We start from the raw sequence: 18,826 nt of genomic DNA on the forward strand, positions 1-18,826 counted from the left end.
GTGGCTGGAACTTATCATTAGCCTACAATCAAAGAGCATTCTGAACTCTACCATCTATGGAATTTAATCAGACTTGGCACACAGAACTCCCATGACCAACAGAAAATACTGGAAGGGTTTAGTGAGCATTGACCTTGAGTTTTGGAGTTGTAGTTCACTTACATCCGGAGCACTGTGGACTCAAACAATGGTGGATCTGGACCAAACTTGACACAGATAGTCAATGTGCCCAAATGTAAACACTGGTGGAGTTTGTTGAAAACAGACCTTGACATTTGGGAGTTGCATTTGCTGGGATTTATAGTTCACCTACAATCAAAGAGCATTCTGAACCCCCTCCCAACAATAGAATTGGGCCAAACTTCCCACACAGGACCCTCATGACTAGCAGAAAATACTGTGTATTCTGATGGTCTTTGGAGACACCTTTGACGCCCGCTCGCGACTCCCCCAGGGGTCCCAATTCCCAGGTTGAGAAATGTTGAAATAAATAAAATCACACCTCCCCTAGGGCTTCATGCCTTTTGTTAAAACAGAGGCAGGAAATGACTTTTGTAGACTGTTTGCCTATATACATGTAGGGATAGATATTGCTCCAATTCTATGTATTTCATTAAATGGCATGTGATATAAAATAAGAGTGTAAGTTTTAGAACGTTTGGACATGATGTTGGGCCTGAGAAAGAGAGCCCTTGATCACCAAGTAACCTTGGGTTAGACATCAACTGAGAGTCTAATCTACCTCCCAGAATTGCTGTGCAGATCAGCAAAGAGCACCAGGTCAGTATAGTTTAAACTCCTCCGATGAAAAAAGATGGAATATACAATAAACAATTGTCTTTGATCTTTTTAGACTTTCCCCTCTGTATTTTTCTTTTGCAGTATTTCTGTTCTATTCCTGCTCCCCATTAGGTATGAACCTGATATCAGGCTGTTTTCTTTCAATTGAGACTTTCATGTAAGGGCTAAAATGTGATTGTGGCATGCCTTCACTGACTGGATAAATCCGTGCTCTCATCCTTCACCAGCACATCGGTTTATCATCAGGTTAATACTCCAACCAGCTTTTCCTCTTCTTTTCCTTTGTGATTTGTTGAGTGTTTGGCTAGATTTTTCATGATTCATAGTAAGGCACACAGTTCATCGTGTCTTGAATAAAATATTATAGATTTCCTATTCCTACTCAAGCAAAGAATGGCTTCCATGGGATGGTTTGCATTAACAGTCTTCCAACAAAGAGGTGGCTTTTAGTTTATGGTGTACTTCTCCTTCAAAAATGCAACTCATAAGCATTTCTGTATTTCTGAAATATATAACTTTCTCAGTCTGAAATTGTGATTTTATTTAGTGGTGCCCCTCACCCCCTGCATTCATTCCCCCTCTCCGTTTGGTTACCCAGTTTCCACAACACTTTTCCATTTCTCTCTCTGTCTGCATTCCTTCATTTTCTGTAGCTGCTCATCTTACAGTATTTCAAGACTGCATAGTTATTTGTGGTTTGGCCTTTTTCTTATGTGCTGTACACTGCCTCATGTTGAATCCTATAGGCTACATTTGTATTTGGGTTTAAGATGGTATATTACCAGAACTGGTATCATGTGGTGACTGAAATTATCGGGCAACAGTCTGATAGGCTAACAACCTCATCACAAAGGGCTAATTTTGGTGGCATATGCTGGTTAAGCACTAGGTTATCAAACAATGCCAGAGGGGCTCTGTGGGTGATGTAGGGCAAAGCTAGCACATGTTGCTGCCACAGCAACATGGGAGGCTTTCCCCCATGGGATCACCTAAATCAGGATCTGGGCGATGCAGGGTGTGGGGGGCGAGTTCCTCAAACACCCCAGCGATGCTTGTCAATTCCAGCAGCCTTGTGACAAGGTCATAAGTGATTGAAGATCAACATACTAAAGTTTAATTGGGTCTGATTCGAATTAACCACATATATGGGTATCAAGATGTTGGACTGGAATTGGAACCAAGTTCGCTGGAGTCCTAAATTAGACAAACACACAAGCTGATCTCTAGATCACAGTCCTAAAAATGTATCTCAGATCACGCAGGATGATACTGCAGCCAGAGGTGAGAGGGAAAGGAGCAGATAATACAATATGCCCAAGGTGTTTTGTTTTCAATGGCATCTCAGACTGTCCTTAGAACTGCTAAAGTAAACCCCCTTTTCAATGATGACCATGCTAAATTGCAAAACAGAAAATAAGCAAGAATGATAAAATCAACAATATTTCGTAGCATTAGTCTTAGCACTCCATAAAGCATGCAAAGCTCTTCCAGATTTAGTAATAACAGGAAAATCGTTGAATATCATGTTAGCTCTGTCTCATTACTACTAATATCTACAAAGCTAGGCTGAAAATGAAACAAGTCTTAGAACTGGTCTACATATTAAACAGATTTCCATAATTTGTGTCTATATATAGTAGCAAAGATAATGCTAGTCACCCAGAATATAACAAATATGCATTTGACCACATGTAGAATAACTTTTTTCTTTTTCTAATTAAATGTCTTCCTGGGATGGAGGGAAATAATAGTTGAAATACTGAGAGCACATGGTAGCCTGCCCTGCTGGGTATTTTTTTGTGTGTGTCAAAAACATTGTGTAAATAAGTATAAAACTGATTGAATAGAGGGAACTTGATAACCAGAGACTGCTGATTTCCTCCTTTACACTGTTTGCGTCAACAATGACCTTGTACATGATAGGCTGAGATGAAAAGTATCAGCTGATCAGAACTGGACAGAGTGTGTAAGATAAAAGGGCGTGAGCTATGATGTAGAATCACCTTTGTGCACTTGACCAGTTATGTTGGACACTGATTAAGGATCTCATTAAAACAGGAAGAAGGGAAAGTGAGGGAAAGGAGAGGAAACCATCCTCCTTTGTTCTTACTGTTGTTACCAGTCTTCCAGGATGGCCTCTCATTCCACATCCTTTCCAATCCTTTCCCCATTTCCTCTTAGTTTTCTCCTATTAGGAGTTGGGTAAAACTCAACTACTCAAAAGGCCCCCTAGACTCTGTTTCTCTAAACCGCCGAAACAGAGCCCCGTGGAGTCCCACTGGAAGTTGCCTTTTGTCATAGAACTCCGTTTTGGCAGCGTAGAGAAACAGCGAGAAGATGTCTGTAACACCTCATTAAAGTAAATGTAGCCATGCAATTTGAGGGTCCATATTTTTGGCACACACAAGCTTGTGTTCTCTGGTCTTTTTACTTTTCCAAAATAAAAGCAACAACTGGTTGTTATCTGCCAGGACCTTTAAAGAGATCAGGGTGTCAATACTAGAATTAATTATTAAAAAATTGAAGAGAAGGGTTGCATTTGGACTCTGGAACTCCCTGCCCAGGGAAGCCAGAACAGCCCCCTTCCTGCTGTCCTGGCTAAAGCTTTTCTTTTTTAGGCAAGCTTTTAAAGAAGAAAGCTTCTAAAATCAAGGCAGGGGGTACTGTCAAGTGTTTTAGCTATGTGAATAGTTTTTTCTTGGTTTAATGGTTTGAACTGTTTATTTTTAATAGTTTCAATGTTCAGATCTATCTTAATGTTTGTAAATTTAAATTATATATTGTATTGCTTTTACTATAAATACATTTGGTCACTTTTTAAGAGAGATAAATAAAATAATGATAACAATAACAACAACATAAATGTGATGATGGGAATAAAACTAGCCTCTCCCATGGTTAATACCATCTAATCCTCTGACATAACTTGGTGGAGTTCAGAAGCTTTTGCTTTCAGATATAGTTAACCACAATTTACCACATGGTTTGAATCCCAAAAGAATTATCGTTAATCTTAACATTAGTTTGTTTATTAAGCTGGCTTGTTTCAATAAAATGTAATGATGGTTAACACTAAACTATAGCCCACTGAAATTGCAAGGGAACTTTCTGAACCTCTCATCGGTACAGAAAGGGAAGAGAGGAATTGGATGCATTCAAACATGAGACAATCATGGTTTATTGTAACATCAAAATGCAGTCAATAGCACATTCCTCAAGATAATACACTGTTATCCATGAACCCAGATGAGATCTCTTATTCTGCAAGTACAAGGCAGCAAGGTAAATAGTCCCATGACAGCACCATACCTATTTTATGGACCATTGGACTATGGAAAAATAGCACATATGGCTGTCTGATAGCTAAACTATGAGACTCAGAAGTCCCCAATGGTTCTTCTTTGGCAGATGGGGAAAAAACCAGCAAGGAGACAGAACCAACTGCCAAAACATTTTCAACTAAGACTTCACTGATGGATGTTTTTGGCAAGCATTTTCATGCATCCATTAAGGGTACCTTAGGCATAGAAGAGAGAACTAAATACAAAGCTTTCTCCTTTTTAGTGGTAGACTTCTGCCAAAGTTGTACCACAAGTTTATTTTGAATGTGTAGACCATTTACTATGTACTTCTTTTCCAAAAAGTGGTAAGTGTGTATATATATAGGGGGGGGGGGGGGGATCTTTCTAGATTTGGTCAGTTTTCATGAATAATGTTGTAAGCTTTTCCATTTCACGAGATTTCTTGACCTATATTTGATAGACTGGTAATAGTTTCTTTAACCAAAGCAATTAAATATAATTTTTGGCTGTTCCTTATGGAACTTAAAACAATCATTGTGCTACATTACATTTCAAAAACTTTGGTACATGTCTTAGCACTACATATTGCGGTGAACAGGGGAATTAATTTTTGAAGTAGTTTTTTTTTTCCAATAATGGGAATTACAGCAGAATACATATAAAGCCTGCATGGCCCTATAGATGATAAACATTTAGTGCATGCCGCTTGGAATCTTTCATTGCTTCCCCTCAATTTATACAGAAGGACTATGACTACTGTTACTACAACTGCTAACAATTTTGAAAGGCTTATTATATTTGTGTCATTTCAAGAACTTGGAAACAGTTATTTCAGACTAGAATGTCCTGCTTGTGTTTTTTATCCTAGTGAAAATAATTTTATATGAAAAGTAACAGAAAAAAAATGATTGTGAATCTGATTTGTCTAGGAAATGGAAAACTATTGGGCAGATTTGACATCTTTGTCATACAAAATGTATTGGTGATTTCGGCTGAGTACAACACTGGGAGATAAAGGTGGAAAATTATTGATAAATTGTTGTTATAGTACTGTATATCAAAAGATATAATTCTGGGAACAAAAAGGTTTCAAGACTTACCAGAGGCTCATTTGCAGTATAAGGATAGGTACCATTAGCTTTTTTACACGTTGTCTGTCCTTTTCTAATGATAGACAGTCTTATGCTGAGTAGTCAGAATAAGGGTGCATTTAATGAGAAGCAGGCCTGTAGCCGGGGGAGGGGGGGTTTGGGGTTCAACCCCCCCCCAAAAAATTTTCAGGTAAAAAAAAACCCTAGTTTACTCATGAATTTTAACTGGTTAACCAAATCCCCATGCAAAGTCTATGAGACGCAAAAAATTAAGAGTCCCTCCAGAACTGCAAGCACAATCTCAAGCAAATATTGACAATTTTTCACATTGTCATTACTTGCAGCAATAGCCGATGTAGCGAAGCAACCAAGTTGGGGGGGGGGGTATTGAATGCTCTCATTAAGGAGGCCAGACTTGGTGGAGGTGGTTGACAGGGGCGGAGCTGCAGGCTATTGAAGGCTGCTCTGCCCCCTGCTGTGCTCTTTGCTTCAGCGTAACCCTACCCCCCCCCCCCAAATTTTCACCCCCCCCCCGAAATTTTCAACACTCCCTGAAATTTTTTTCTGGCTACGGCCCTGATGAGAAGGGCACATAAATCTCCTCTGTGGTGGTCAAACTACTCATAGAACTGATCTTGTTTAAATTGAGGCAAAACTACTTAATGTGGCCTGCTTAATTCTGCCCCAGAAAGCAGAGCAATCCGTAACTTTAGGCTCACGTAAAGACTTGGGCTCGTTCCGAGTCGAAACTGATTGCAACTGTTTACTTACCAACTCATCACACATACAGTCCCCCCCCCCCCCTCATTTTATGGTTAGCCACTGTAAATTTACTAGGAGTCATTATTGCCATCAGATGACTTCTGGTACTCCCTTCTGACCCCCCACCCCCACCCTGGTCACAGAACTACACAGCAATCATGAAATTGGGCAGATCTGTAATCACAGGGAAAAATCGTGAATTAGGCCAAAATAGGGCTAAGGACCTGTTATTTTGGCTCAAAACAACACACGATGGAGTCCATGACAGTCTCCGTTCTGTTTCAGAGCTTGCCATGGTGGAAAAGAAACTTCTGATGGATGGTTCTTAGCAGCGAGCTGTCATCCTTCTTTACAGAAGTGCATAATAACTCCTTCCCCTCACAATTTTCTTAAAATGTATATATTAATGACAGCTATAGTGTAATAGAGGCATTGTAGAACAGAGAATAGGTAATGGTTTAAAACAGCATCCCTGTCTCAAGCGTCCAATAGGTTTAGATGCAGAACTATTGCATCCCATGGAAAGGGATTCTGGCAGATCTGCATGAAGAAGCTGGGTGTGGAGACTTATTGCCTATGTGTGATGAGGAAGATAGTTGGCACCTAAGGGGGAGCACTAAAAGTCTCATGGGAGGAGACTAATGAAAGGGAGGACTGGAAGGTACGATCAGCTCCTAATTCCTCTCTTTACTTGACTTAACAATGCCTCTCAATACTGATAAGGTCCCTGGTCATATCATATTCGCTGGATTTTGGCCACAGACAATCTACGTAAAACTAAATGAGTACCTATGATTTACATAAAAGTAGACAATGACAACATTAAAATATTTCAAGAACTTCCTTACTCAGGCTAACTGAATCAGAATGGAGACTGCATTCAAGAAATCACGACTTGAAAGGGCAGCAATGAAGGAATTAGACAAGTTCCTTAAGTATTAAGATGCACCATTGAAGACTGAGTTAGGATTGCCCATGCAATTGTATTTCCCATTTCTACATCTTGCTGCAAAAGCTGGACAATGAAGAAAGTTGATAGGAAGAAATAATCTTGTTTGAAACGTGCTTCTGGAAAGGATTTCTACAGATACCTTGGACTGCTGATGGAACCAACAAATGGGCCCTAGAGCAAATCAAACCTGAACTTTTCCTTGAAGCCAAGATGGCCGAACTGAGACTGTTGTGGTTTGGACATGTCATAAGAAGATATGACTCCCAAGAAAAGACATTAATGCTTACTAAGGTAGATGTCAGTAGGAAAGGGGGAAGACTATATTCCAGATGAATAGATTCAATCAAGAAAGCCGCATCACTGAGCCTGCAAGACCTGAGCAGAGCTGTGTCTTGGAGGTCTCTCATTCATAGGGTTGTCATAAGTCTCAATTAACCTGATAACAGGTAACAACTCCTCTCAGTCTTCATTTCCTGGCTACCCCATTCAATTCTCACAGCCACATGGATTTTCCACCCTCTGAGTCACCCAGCATTTCATTAAGAGGTGGTTTATCCTCCTTCAGTGTTTTTTTTCCTCATGTTTTTTGGTACTAGCAATCTCCTGGGTGCTACTAAGACTGTTGATATGGCACTCCTGGTTTGTATGTGGCTGTAGATTTATTATTTATTTGTTTACAGTTCTTATATTCCGCCCTTCTCACCCCGCAGGGGACTCAGGGCGGATTACAGTAACATATATATGGCAAACATTCAATGCCAGTTTGACAAACAACGTTTAACAGATAAATACACCAAGGCTATTTAACTTTTTTTCTTTTCTGGCCGCCGGGGGAGCTGCTGCTTTTCATCGTCCATCAACGACACCGATGAAGTTCTTCCGCATTCCACATTCCCCGGAGTCTTTTTTCTTTATGGCCTCATAAATTAGTTAAATTTAGCCTCCCACACAAGGTGGTACCTTATTTTCCTACTTGACAGATGCAACTGTCTTTTGGGTTGCAAAGGTTGACAACGGGCTACACAATGGCTGGACACCCACTCCAGCCCGGGCTGGCTTCGAACTCATGACCTTTTGGTCAGAGTGATCTTTTTGTAGATGTTTTTGTACATAAGCCATGGCAATTGGAGAATGAAATAAGAATTAGAGAATAGGATGCTAAAACATTTAACACCCACATGGTAAAAATACTTCACAGTAGGAAAAAGTAGATGTAATGAACATTCCTTAATATTGTTCCCCATGCAACTAAAACTCACTCATGCAGGAAGTCTGTGGGAGTATTGTACAGTATCAGCAAGGGCTTGTTATGAATAAGATCTATGGAGCTGGCAAAGGTTTTTCCACTGCTATTTTCTATAATGTACACAGTGCCCTGGCCTGTATTGTTTAACATTTTCCTGTGCATGTTTCAGGAGACATTTGGATGAAGCCTCTTAAGACAGGACTGTGTAGTGTTCCACGGTAAAGATAGAAGCACTGGAAAATCAACCAGAGTTAAAGCAACAGAAAAGGAGAAGGGAGAGAAGGGGATCATATTTCTTTTGGCACAATGTTCTGTTCAAATTACATCTGTTCTTCAAACATTTTCCAGAAGGAGGACTAGGAGCCCACACTAAAAATTTCAATACAAAACCTCCATTCCTTCATCTTTTAAACTACTCAATGCATTTCAGTGCCAGACTTTTGCTGAAGTTTGTACTCCACTAGGAATCTGTGCAGACGCTGCCAACCCTTGAGATCCATACTAAATAAAGAAGCCGATATTTTGTGCCTCATCTGTTTCTTGGCAGAGTCCAGCATTTCTGATCTAGCTGGGCAGCTTACAAATAAGACATTTATATTGACGTAGACTGGAAAATGTGGTAGTGCTAATACTATAAAAACAAAAGAGCAACAAGAGTAAAATGAAAATTAGTTGTAAGCAAATGTTGATGTTAAATGTCCGTAGCCTAAATGTGAAAAATTATGGAGAGGGTCATTTTATGGACAACTTCTAATAAAAGCTATGCTAAGTTACTATAGAAGTATCCAGTCTTCTATTACCTCAGAGGAAAAGAAACGTCTGTGGGAATGTTTGTCCTAGCAAACATATTGCTTCCAGATGAAGGTCCTAGGTAAGGCTCAAATGGCTTGTAGGAGATGTTACCAGACAGAAACCATGCTGCTATTTTAGCAATATCTATCTCAGAAAAACAGCAATTAGTGAAAAAGTGACACTCACTTTTTAAAAAATCAATTAAATTATTAAGTTTTCATTGAAAATTAGTCATTTATTTCAATATTTTTTGTTTAACTATAATGTATAATCATTGGGAGCCCCCAGTGGCGCAGTGGGTTAAAATGCTGAGCTTCTGAGCTTGTTGACCAAAAGGTCGCAGGTTCGATTCCAGGGAGCGGCATGAACTTCCGCTGTCAGCCCTAGCTTCTGCCAGCCTAGCAGTTCGAAAACATGCAAATGTGAGTAGATCAATAGGTACCGCTCCGGCGGGAAGGTAACGGCGCTCCATCCAGTCACGCCGGCCACATATCACAGTGGTGTGATAAAATGGTGTCCCTTTTATAAAATAGCAAAATCAAGGTTGGCTTTTTGGATTTTTAAAAAATTATTTGAAGCCATAGATGATTGAATTCATCTATTAAATCTATTAAAATGGAGTGCCACATTTATTTTATTTTTTTAGAAACAGCAACCAAGAAAACAATTATCTGGAGATACGCCAATTCAACAATTATATTGCTTAATTTCTGTGGGCTGGGGATTACTCTGCCACACTCCAGCTTTTCTGTATCCCACTTCTTCCAATGGCTACTATTTCTTTATTAATTTCTTAGGATGTAAAAAATCATTAGAAAGAAAGAAATTCTGAAACAATTTTTAAAGGCACTTTACAGTCACAAAACTTCTAAATTCTTCATATTTAGTCTATGAGTAAATAATGGATGCCAACAAGAGCTGCTGTTCACTAGCATATCTTTTCACTATATGCTATATACATATGAGGATACACAGTTATTAAATTCAAGGACCTCATCACATTGTGGTGAGTCGGCGGGGTCCGGAGTGGGGAACCCATTACCTCGTACCCCACACCACCTGGCTTCCCCCTCACCTTATCCCATTGGGGGAAGCGTCTGCCACCCAACTTCCCCCCATTGTTGTGGGATGGGAGCCAGTGGACTTCATGCCACAATGAAGAGTGAGCAATTTATGACGGGCAATTTTGCCCATCTGATGGGTCACTGAAAGTGAACATCGGTGACCCTTGATTGTTATCTACAGGAACTACAGAAACAATGGGACTTTAGAAGATGATATTTAAGTTACTTATTTTTTCTATTTAAACCTGTTTCTAAAACTCTTAAAACAGTTATGATCTAATAATATTCTAAAACAAATAGATTCCTAAATCCCAATATCCAGGTGCACTTATTTTTAAATGTTGTGAGCCGCTTTGAGTCTTAATCAAGATATAAAAGCAGAACAACAACAGCAATAACAACAGCCCCTTTTTGCTCATTTTGCTACTCTGACAATTTTCTCATTGAATCCATCTGTATATGTCCTGTTCAATAACCTGGAGATAACGTAATTATGGTTATCAATATTTTTGCGGGCTGTAAGGACATGATTTTAGTGCAATTTCATCTAAGTCAAGAACTAAGTCTACACTTCCCAATAATGAACACAGTCTAGCCAGTGTGCTTCATATAGCCCTTGGGAACCCAAAGTGTGAGCCCCAGGGACCCAAAGTCCCAATCCCTCAATTCAGGCAATTTTACCATACCTGCATTGTGAATACATGCCTTTTTAAAAAAAGTTCAAAAATAAGCTAAAATTTGAAACGGAAAGTGACATCACATCCCATCCAATGGAGTAGATTCGATGCTGAGATTTTAGAGAAGCCAAATGAGCAATAATGAGTCCCTATTCCCTTTTCAGTTGTCTATTTCTGCTTTAATGTTACAAGACAAATGAGTGGAACGGACTGCTAAGTGTCTGCTATTGTCTTCTGTTTGGAAAGGCTATTCTGGAATGAATCCCTTTTCTTTATTTGTGCATTGAAAACATGGAATATAATCAAACACATATGATGAACATAGAAAGAAGTAAATATGCAACTTTTTGCTATTTATATGGGAGAGAATACCAATTCCACTAATTCATTCACTTCATGTACTTTGGAATATGTATGATTAATATAAGAACACGAGAAAGCTCATTTGAGGAAAAGATCTATGAAAAAGGAAATTGAACATCAACCTAACTGTATCAAAATATCCAAAATCCAATCATAAAGATGAGGAAGGTTTTTGAGGATAGGCCAGGAACCAATAAATAACAAAAACAAAGCAAATGTTTCTTCTAAATGTAGGATTTAGATCTTAGTGTGTCAGATAAGTAATTTGAACTGACTAGTAGAAATATTGGTTTCCATTTTTGTCTGAAATGAAGTGGTTGTTTGAGTGTTTCATTATGATGATAATTTTCAGGTCTGGATGCTACGGTAAGCGTTCTTGAATGCTGGCACAATGAAATGTGACATGTTTTATAGTGAACAACTCAGACCAAAATTGCCACCGCAGTAATGCCAATCTATTTCTTAGCATTCTAGAAAGATTTGTGTGAATTGGTTCCAAAAGTGTGTTTTTGATGCAGGTTTCAAAGCTCTCATAGAATAAAGTGATTATCTAAAAAGGAACTAAGTTTTGGGAAAACTCTACAGTCACTCTCAAGATTCATTCCAAACATCTTAGTCTATGAAATTAAGCTTTGTGATGTGTTTGGGATACATTAAAGTATTGCGAACTGAATGGAACCTGATAAAATCTGCTAAAACTTTAAACTGGTACCCAAGATTTCAAAATATAATATTGCTGCTCTTGTTGGAATTTCACTGCTAGTGATAATGGTATTGGCAGCAAAAGAGACGTGGACAGTCTACAGACGTCACACGCAACTCTGAGAATGATTCCATCAGCACTGCCTCTGAAAAATCCTGCAAATCTCTTGGGAAGACAAGCGGACAAATGTCAGCATGCTGGAAGAAGCAAAGACCACCAGCATTGAAGCGATGGTCCTCCACCATCAACTCAGGTGGACCGGCCACGTTGTCCAGATGCCTGACCACCGTCTCCCAAAGCAGTTACTCTATTCCGAACTCAAGAACGGAAAACAGAATGTTGGAGGACAGGAAAAGAGATTTAAAGACCTGCTCAAAGCCAACCTTACAAACTCTGGCATAGACAATGAGAACTGGGAAGCCCTGGCCCTTAAGAGCTCCAGTTGGAGGTCAGTTGTGACCAGCAGTGCCGCAGAATTTGAAGAGGCACGAATGGAGGGTGAAAGAGAGAAATGTGCCAAGAGAAAGGTGCGTCAAGCCAACCCTGGAACTGCCTTCCAACTGGAAACCAGTGTCCTCACTGCGGGAGAAGGCGTAGAGCTTTTTTGACCTATGCTCCAATTCTGTGGAACTCATTGCCTCCATATGTTAGAGCAATGTTGGAGTTGCGACCTTTTGTAAAAGCACTCAATACTTGGCTGTTTAGCCGTGTATTTAAGTAATCAGATCTAATTTGCCAAATAGCCACTGTTGAATGTTTTTATGTTGTGAAATGCTACTTTAAATTGTAAGTCGCTCGGAGCACCTTGGTGGAGAGCAACCAGGGCCATAGCCTGAAAAAAAAAATCGGGGAGGGTTGAAAATTTCAGAGGGGGGGAGTTGAATTTTTTTGGGGGGGGGTTAGGGTCACGCTGAAGCAAAGAGCACAGCAGGGGGCAGAACAGACTTCCATAGCCTGCAGCTCCGCCCAGGCCCGTAGCCAGGATTTTGTTTCGGGGGGGGGGGGAGCTGAGTTTGATTTGGGGGGGCTGAGTCTGAGTGAAAGAGGGTCTAGCCTAGCAAACCTTTTGTATCGTTACTCCAATACCCCCATGCATATGGGATATATTGAGCATCGTGATCAGATAATGATATGAATAAACATAACAGTTTAAATAATGTACCAGTAAGGCCTTCTCACGGACCACCATGAGAATTTCGGGGAGGGGGGCAGAAGCCCCCCAAGTTCCCCCCCCCCCCCCCCGCTACATGCCTGGCTCTACCCCTTTCAAGCACCTCCACCAAGTCTGGCCTCCTTAATGAGAGCATTCAACACCCTCCCAACTTGGTTGCTTCGCTACGTCGGCTATTGCTGCAAGTAATGACAGTGTGAATAAATTGTCAATTTTTGCTTGAGATAGTGCTTGCAGTTCTGGAGGGACTCTTAATTTTTTGTGTCTCATAGACTTACATTGGGGATTTGGTTAATCAGTTAAAATTCATGAGTAAACCAGGTTTTTTTAACCTGAAACATTTCGGGGGGGGGGGGGTTGAACACCTAACCCCCCCCCCCGAAATGTTTCAGGTTAAAAAAAAACCTGGTTTACAGGCCTGAGAACGACTAATTAAGAAATAAAGTGAAGTGAAGAGAAGTGAAGAAGATGCAGATCAAGAATAGGGCTCCACAGTCACCTACGGACCCACCGCCAGGACACTACACTTGGAGGACCATCATCCTCGGACTCTGAGGGATCGCCTAAGTAAAGTAATTGAAAATGCACAGTGTTATTTATTCCACCCAATAAACCTGAAAGATTGTTTAAGTAATTAAAAGGCATACAAATTGGAAGCTTTATTTATATAAATATGCAACTCGGATGTAGGAGGAAGGCTGATCCCTCGGACAACGAGGGATGGCCTAAGTAAGCAAGTAAATAAGTCAGTAAGCAACTGCCCTCGCGCTCAAGGGCCTGAAGCCTCCTCGCGCAGGGTGCGCGCGCCCACACACGGGCGCACGGGGGGGGGGGGTGTGCTGCGCGCGCGCGCTCGCTCTTGTGTGTTTGGGGAGGAGAGAGAGAGAGAGAGAGAGAGAAGGATGTTCGAGATGCGTTTGATGATGTAATCCGCAAGTCAGTGAGCGGTGAAATTTAACACCGAAAGCGGAGAGGCTTTCCGTCGCTGCTGCTGCTGCTTCTGCTTCTTCCAGAAGGCAGTCAGTCAGTCAGTCAGTGAGCCAGAGCGCCTGCCCGAGCGCCACGAGCCGCTTTTTCTCTCCCCCTCCCAAAAGCGCTGCCAATCCTTTGCCCTCTCAAGCCCACTGAGGTAAAACTCTTCTTCTCCTCAAAGAAAGGTGCGCGCGGGCCCCACGTGACCCCATCCCACCCCCACCCCCTCCAACCGCCCCCCCTCCTGCTCGCGCTCCCCACGTGGACGAAGCCCCCCTCCGAAGGGCCAAGAGAGGAGGAGGAGGAGGAGGAGGAGGAGGAGAAGCAAAGGGTTTCATGGACAGTACCTGAGCCTGGGGCCGGCCGCTTCTGTTTTCGGTTAAGCGCTTCGCTGCTCGGACAAATGCAGACAAATGCATTTAGGAGCTCAAAGGACAAGGAGTGGAAGCATCTCTCCCACAGCGAAAACGTGAGTAAGAAAAAAAAGGGGGGGGGGGTAAAAGGGGGGACTTGGCCTCACCTTCGTGCACCAAGGGAGCCTTCCTGAGGGGCTGCAGGAGTCCCAAGGGCTCACCTGGTCCATTGCATGACAAGCATACACTCCAGTTGTATTTGTTTTGAAAGTCTCAACTCTTCTCAGTTTGTCACCTCTCCTCTGGTGGACGTGAAAGGCATCCTGAGAAGGTTTGGGAGTCTTGGGGTGATGGATAATGGAAAAAGGCAGGGAGTTTCAGAAAAAAAAAACATTTATTTCTGTTTTATTGACTATTCTAAAGCCTTTGACTGTGTGGATAATAAAATGTAGCAAGTTCTTGGTGGGATGGGCATACCAAATCACCTTGTCCGTCTCCTGAGGAATCTGTATAAGGACCAAGTAGCAACAGTAAGAACTGACCATGGAACAACAGACTGGTTCAAGATTGGGAAAGGCATACAGCAGGGTTGTATCCTCTCCCCCAACCTATTCAACTTGAATGCAGAATACATCATGCGATGTGCAGGGCTTGAGGAGTGCAAGCTGGGGTGAAAATTGCTGGAAGAAACATTAACAACCTTAGATATGCAGATAATGCCATTTTGATGGCCAAAAGCGAGGAGAAGCTGAGGAGCCTTCTAATCAAGGTGAAAGAAGAAAGTGCAAAAGCAGAGTTGCAGTTAAACATCAAAAAACCAAGATTATGGCAACCAGACTGATTGATAACTGGCAAATAGAGGGAGAAAATGTGGAGGCCGTGACAGACTTTATATTTCAAGGTGCAAAGATTACTGCAGATGCAGATTGCAGTCAGAAAATCAGAAGACGCTTACTTCTTGGGAGGAGAGCAATGTCCAATCTCGATAAAATAGTGAAGAGTAGAGACATCACACTGGCAACAAAGATCCGCATAGTTAAAACAATGGTATTCCTTGTAGTAACCTACGGATGTGAGAGCTGGACCATAAGGAAAGCTGAGCGAAGGAAGATAGATGCTTTTGAGCTGTGGTGCTGGAGGAAAGTTCTGAGAGTGCCGTGGACAGTGAGAGGATCCAACCAGTCCATCCTCCAGGAAATAAAGTCCAACTGCTCACTGGAGGGAAGGATATTAGAGGCAAAGATGAAGTATTTTGGACACATAATGAGAAGTCAGGAATGCTTAGAGAAGACAATTATGCTGGGGAAAATGGAAGGAAAAAGGAAGAGGGGCCGACCAAGGGCAAGATGGATGGATGGCATCCTTGAAGTGACTGGCTTGACCTTGAAGGAGCTGGGGGTGGTGGCGATCGACAGGGAGCTCTGGCATGGGCTGATTCATGAAATCACAAAGATTCGGAAGTGACTGAATGAATGAACAACAACGACTATACATCAGGTATGGACAAACTTGGGCTCTCATGTGTTTTGGACTTCAGCTTTCACCATTCCTAACAGCCTCAGGCCCCTTCCCTTTCCCTCTCACTTGCATGGCCCAATGAATGCTGTTTGACACCACTTTAGCAGTCAGGACTGCATGTTATATGGACTCTTTGGAGTTGTAGTCGAACAAGGTCTTCCAATAAACCCAATTTTCCTAGTTTCCAACAAACCTCACAACCTCTGAGGATGCTTGCCACAGAAGCAGGTGAAACGTCAGGAGAGAATGCTTCTAGAACATGGCCATACGGCTCGGAAAACCTCCCACAACTTTCTCTGCCAAATAGTGCTGGCGCCTCACCAAACTGCAGCTCTCTCTGGATCCCATCGCATGGAATTTCAAAGTGGCGTCAAACTATTCATTCTCAAGTAGAGATGCTCCCTGGCTTCTCCTGCAAAGAACAAGCAGAGACAAGTTCACTGCGGGGATTGGAGCGCTGCTTTCAGATGTATTTTCCTTTTGTTTTGGTCCTAAACAGATGATTTGAAACATTTGGGTGCTAGATCAGAGCCAGCGAGAAGCTGTATCTCTTCAACCCAATGCAACTCTGTTGTCTTGACCTCTGTGTTCTTCCTTTATGGTTGTCCAGCTTGCCCGGATTTATTTATTTATTTATTTACGATATTTATAGCCCGCCTTTCTCAACCATACTGCGACTCAAGGCGGGTTACAGGTTGGCACAATTCGATGTCATGCATTCATAAAGTGCAGTTAAAACAATCAACATAACAATATAAAACATATTTAAAAACCATTAAAACATATAATCACATTGCCTGGCTATTCCATGTTCATCATTCATAGTTTCATGTTATCTATTCTGCTGCAATCTCAAAAGCTTGCTCAAAGAGCCAAGTTTTTACCTTTTTACGGAAAGTCAGGAGGGAGGGAAACGATCTAATATCCCTGGGGAGGGAGTTCCATAGCTGGGGGGACACCACTGAGAAGGCCCTGTCTCTTGTCCCCACCAGTCGCGCCTTGGTGTGAACATCCCAAATCTACAGCTCCCCTTATTTATTTAATAGCTTAGGTAGCCGGTGTTGCCCAGGTTATTAGAAGACTTTTTTTTTTTTACAAAATGCATAAGTTTGTGGGTGAACTACAACTCACATCATGCCAGGTCAACGCACTGAAACGCCATCAATACTTAAAGTTTTTCATGTTGGGCAAATTTGTTGTAGATGCATCATTGGTGGGGTTCAGTATGCTCTCCAGTTGCAGGATGCATTACAACTCTTACTGTGGTGGATCAGTCCCGTCACAACCCTCCAGTGCATTCAGTTGGCCATGGAGGCTCTGTGTGCCAAGTTAGGTCCAGATCCATCATCAGTGGGGTTCGGAGTGCTCTTTGATTGCAGGTGAACTATAAATCCCAGCAACTGCAACTAACAAATGTCAAGGCCAATTCTACCCCAAATCCACCAGTTTTCAAATTTGGGCATATTGGGTATGCGTGCCGAATTTGGTGCAGATCCATTTTTGTTTGCGTTCACAATGCTCTCTGGATGTAGGTGAACTATAATTCTTATAAATCAAGGTGAATTTTCCCCAAAGCCCTTCAGTATTTTTTGTTGGCCATGGGGATTCTGTGTGCTAAGTTAGATCCAAGGCCATCGTTGATGGAGTATAGAGTGCTCTTCTTTTGCAGGTGAACTATAAATCTCAGTACCTACAATGGCTATAACTCAAGGTGAATTTCCCCCAAACCTCTCCAGTATTCCTCGTTGGTCATGGGGGTTCTGTGTGCCTAATGTGGTCCAGGTCCATTGTGAGTGGGGGTCCCAGTGCTGACTTGATACAGGGTGAACTATTATTTATTTATTTATTTATTTATTTACTTAGCTTATATACCGCAATTCTCAGCCTAATGGCGACTCATTGCGGTGTACAACATAGAAAAACAGGTGCAAAATACAAACATAAAATAAAATAATCCACAGTACATAATTATCAAAACATCTCATCAAAAACATCAACATTACTACAATGTGGAAGTTGTAGTTCAATCCCCCAAACTCCTTCAGTATGTTCAACAGACAGTGGGCAGGGTGATGAAAATTTACACCAATTGAGAGAGTAAGAAACACTGGGTTATTTGTGGTTTCCCCATAAAATCTAGGATGAAATGGTCCCTGAATGAAAGCATTCCTTGGGTGGTGGGCCGTAGTGTTTGAGGAGGACATGGGCAGGGGTTGGGTTACATGTACATGGTGCTCACTATAACCTGAAATGTCATTTTTGTGGCACCTCAGCACTGTGGGTTATAGCTGTTTGTGGAAGCGGGAGCCTGTCTGTGGAAGGGGGCACCCCAGTCACATACACACATACACATTTTCACTTTTATTATGTGTATAGGTTTATTTACTATATTTATACCTCACCCTTTTCACCTTGAAGGGACTCAGAGCAGTTGAAAAATAGGCAACAATTCAATGCCACATGAACAAACATATAAAAACAATACACATATACATTAAACCATAAAAGTTAAGAAAAAAATCTATGCATAAAAAACCAATTATTAAAACCACACAAATGCAAAGTCAATGTCCAGGTGCATTCTAATTGTGATTGCCCTTATTTCATATCCACTTATTGCACAAAATTACTCTGCAAAGGCTTGGTCTACAGCCAAGTTTTTAATTTCCTTCTAAAGATCAGGACGGAGGGAGCTGATCTGATTTTACTGGGAAGGTAGTTCCACAGCCAAGAGGCCACCACTGAGAGGGCCTTTTTCTTGTCCTCACAAACCTAACCTGTGAAAGAGGCAGGACTGAGAGCAGGGCCTCCCCAGAAGATCTCAACCTCCGAGGTGGTTCATAGAAGGAGATGCGTTTGGATATGTATTCTTTCCCTGCTCCAACTTTCATTGGGATCCTGCAACAAACTCATGAAGCAGTAGCTCTTCCAATCCACTACCATTGAACATAATAGTGTGCATCTAGGGACCATTTGGTTTCCCCAGACCAAGATGGTTGTTTTTATTTCTAGTCGAGCTTGCACCTGTCAAAAACATACCACATTTGTTCCCAAATTAT

The 18,826-nt window shown here is 41.6% G+C and overlaps 1 protein-coding gene across 3 annotated transcripts in view; it reads left to right on the forward strand.

The window, feature by feature from the left end:
• The first annotated feature begins 13,802 nt into the window (after positions 1 to 13,802).
• Positions 13,803 to 18,826, forward strand: part of COL24A1 (collagen type XXIV alpha 1 chain) — a 215,046-nt gene continuing 210,022 nt past the window's right edge. For all 3 annotated transcript variants that reach the window (XM_060773864.2, XM_060773865.2, XM_060773866.2), the window contains exon 1: positions 13,803 to 14,365. In XM_060773864.2, the coding sequence (XP_060629847.2) occupies positions 14,310 to 14,365 (56 nt within the window). In that variant the 5' untranslated portion in view covers positions 13,803 to 14,309. The remainder of the gene's footprint in view (positions 14,366 to 18,826) is intronic.

Source organism: Anolis sagrei, chromosome 4 (genome assembly GCF_037176765.1).
Source record: "Anolis sagrei isolate rAnoSag1 chromosome 4, rAnoSag1.mat, whole genome shotgun sequence".
NCBI classification, from domain to species: domain Eukaryota; kingdom Metazoa; phylum Chordata; class Lepidosauria; order Squamata; family Dactyloidae; genus Anolis; species Anolis sagrei.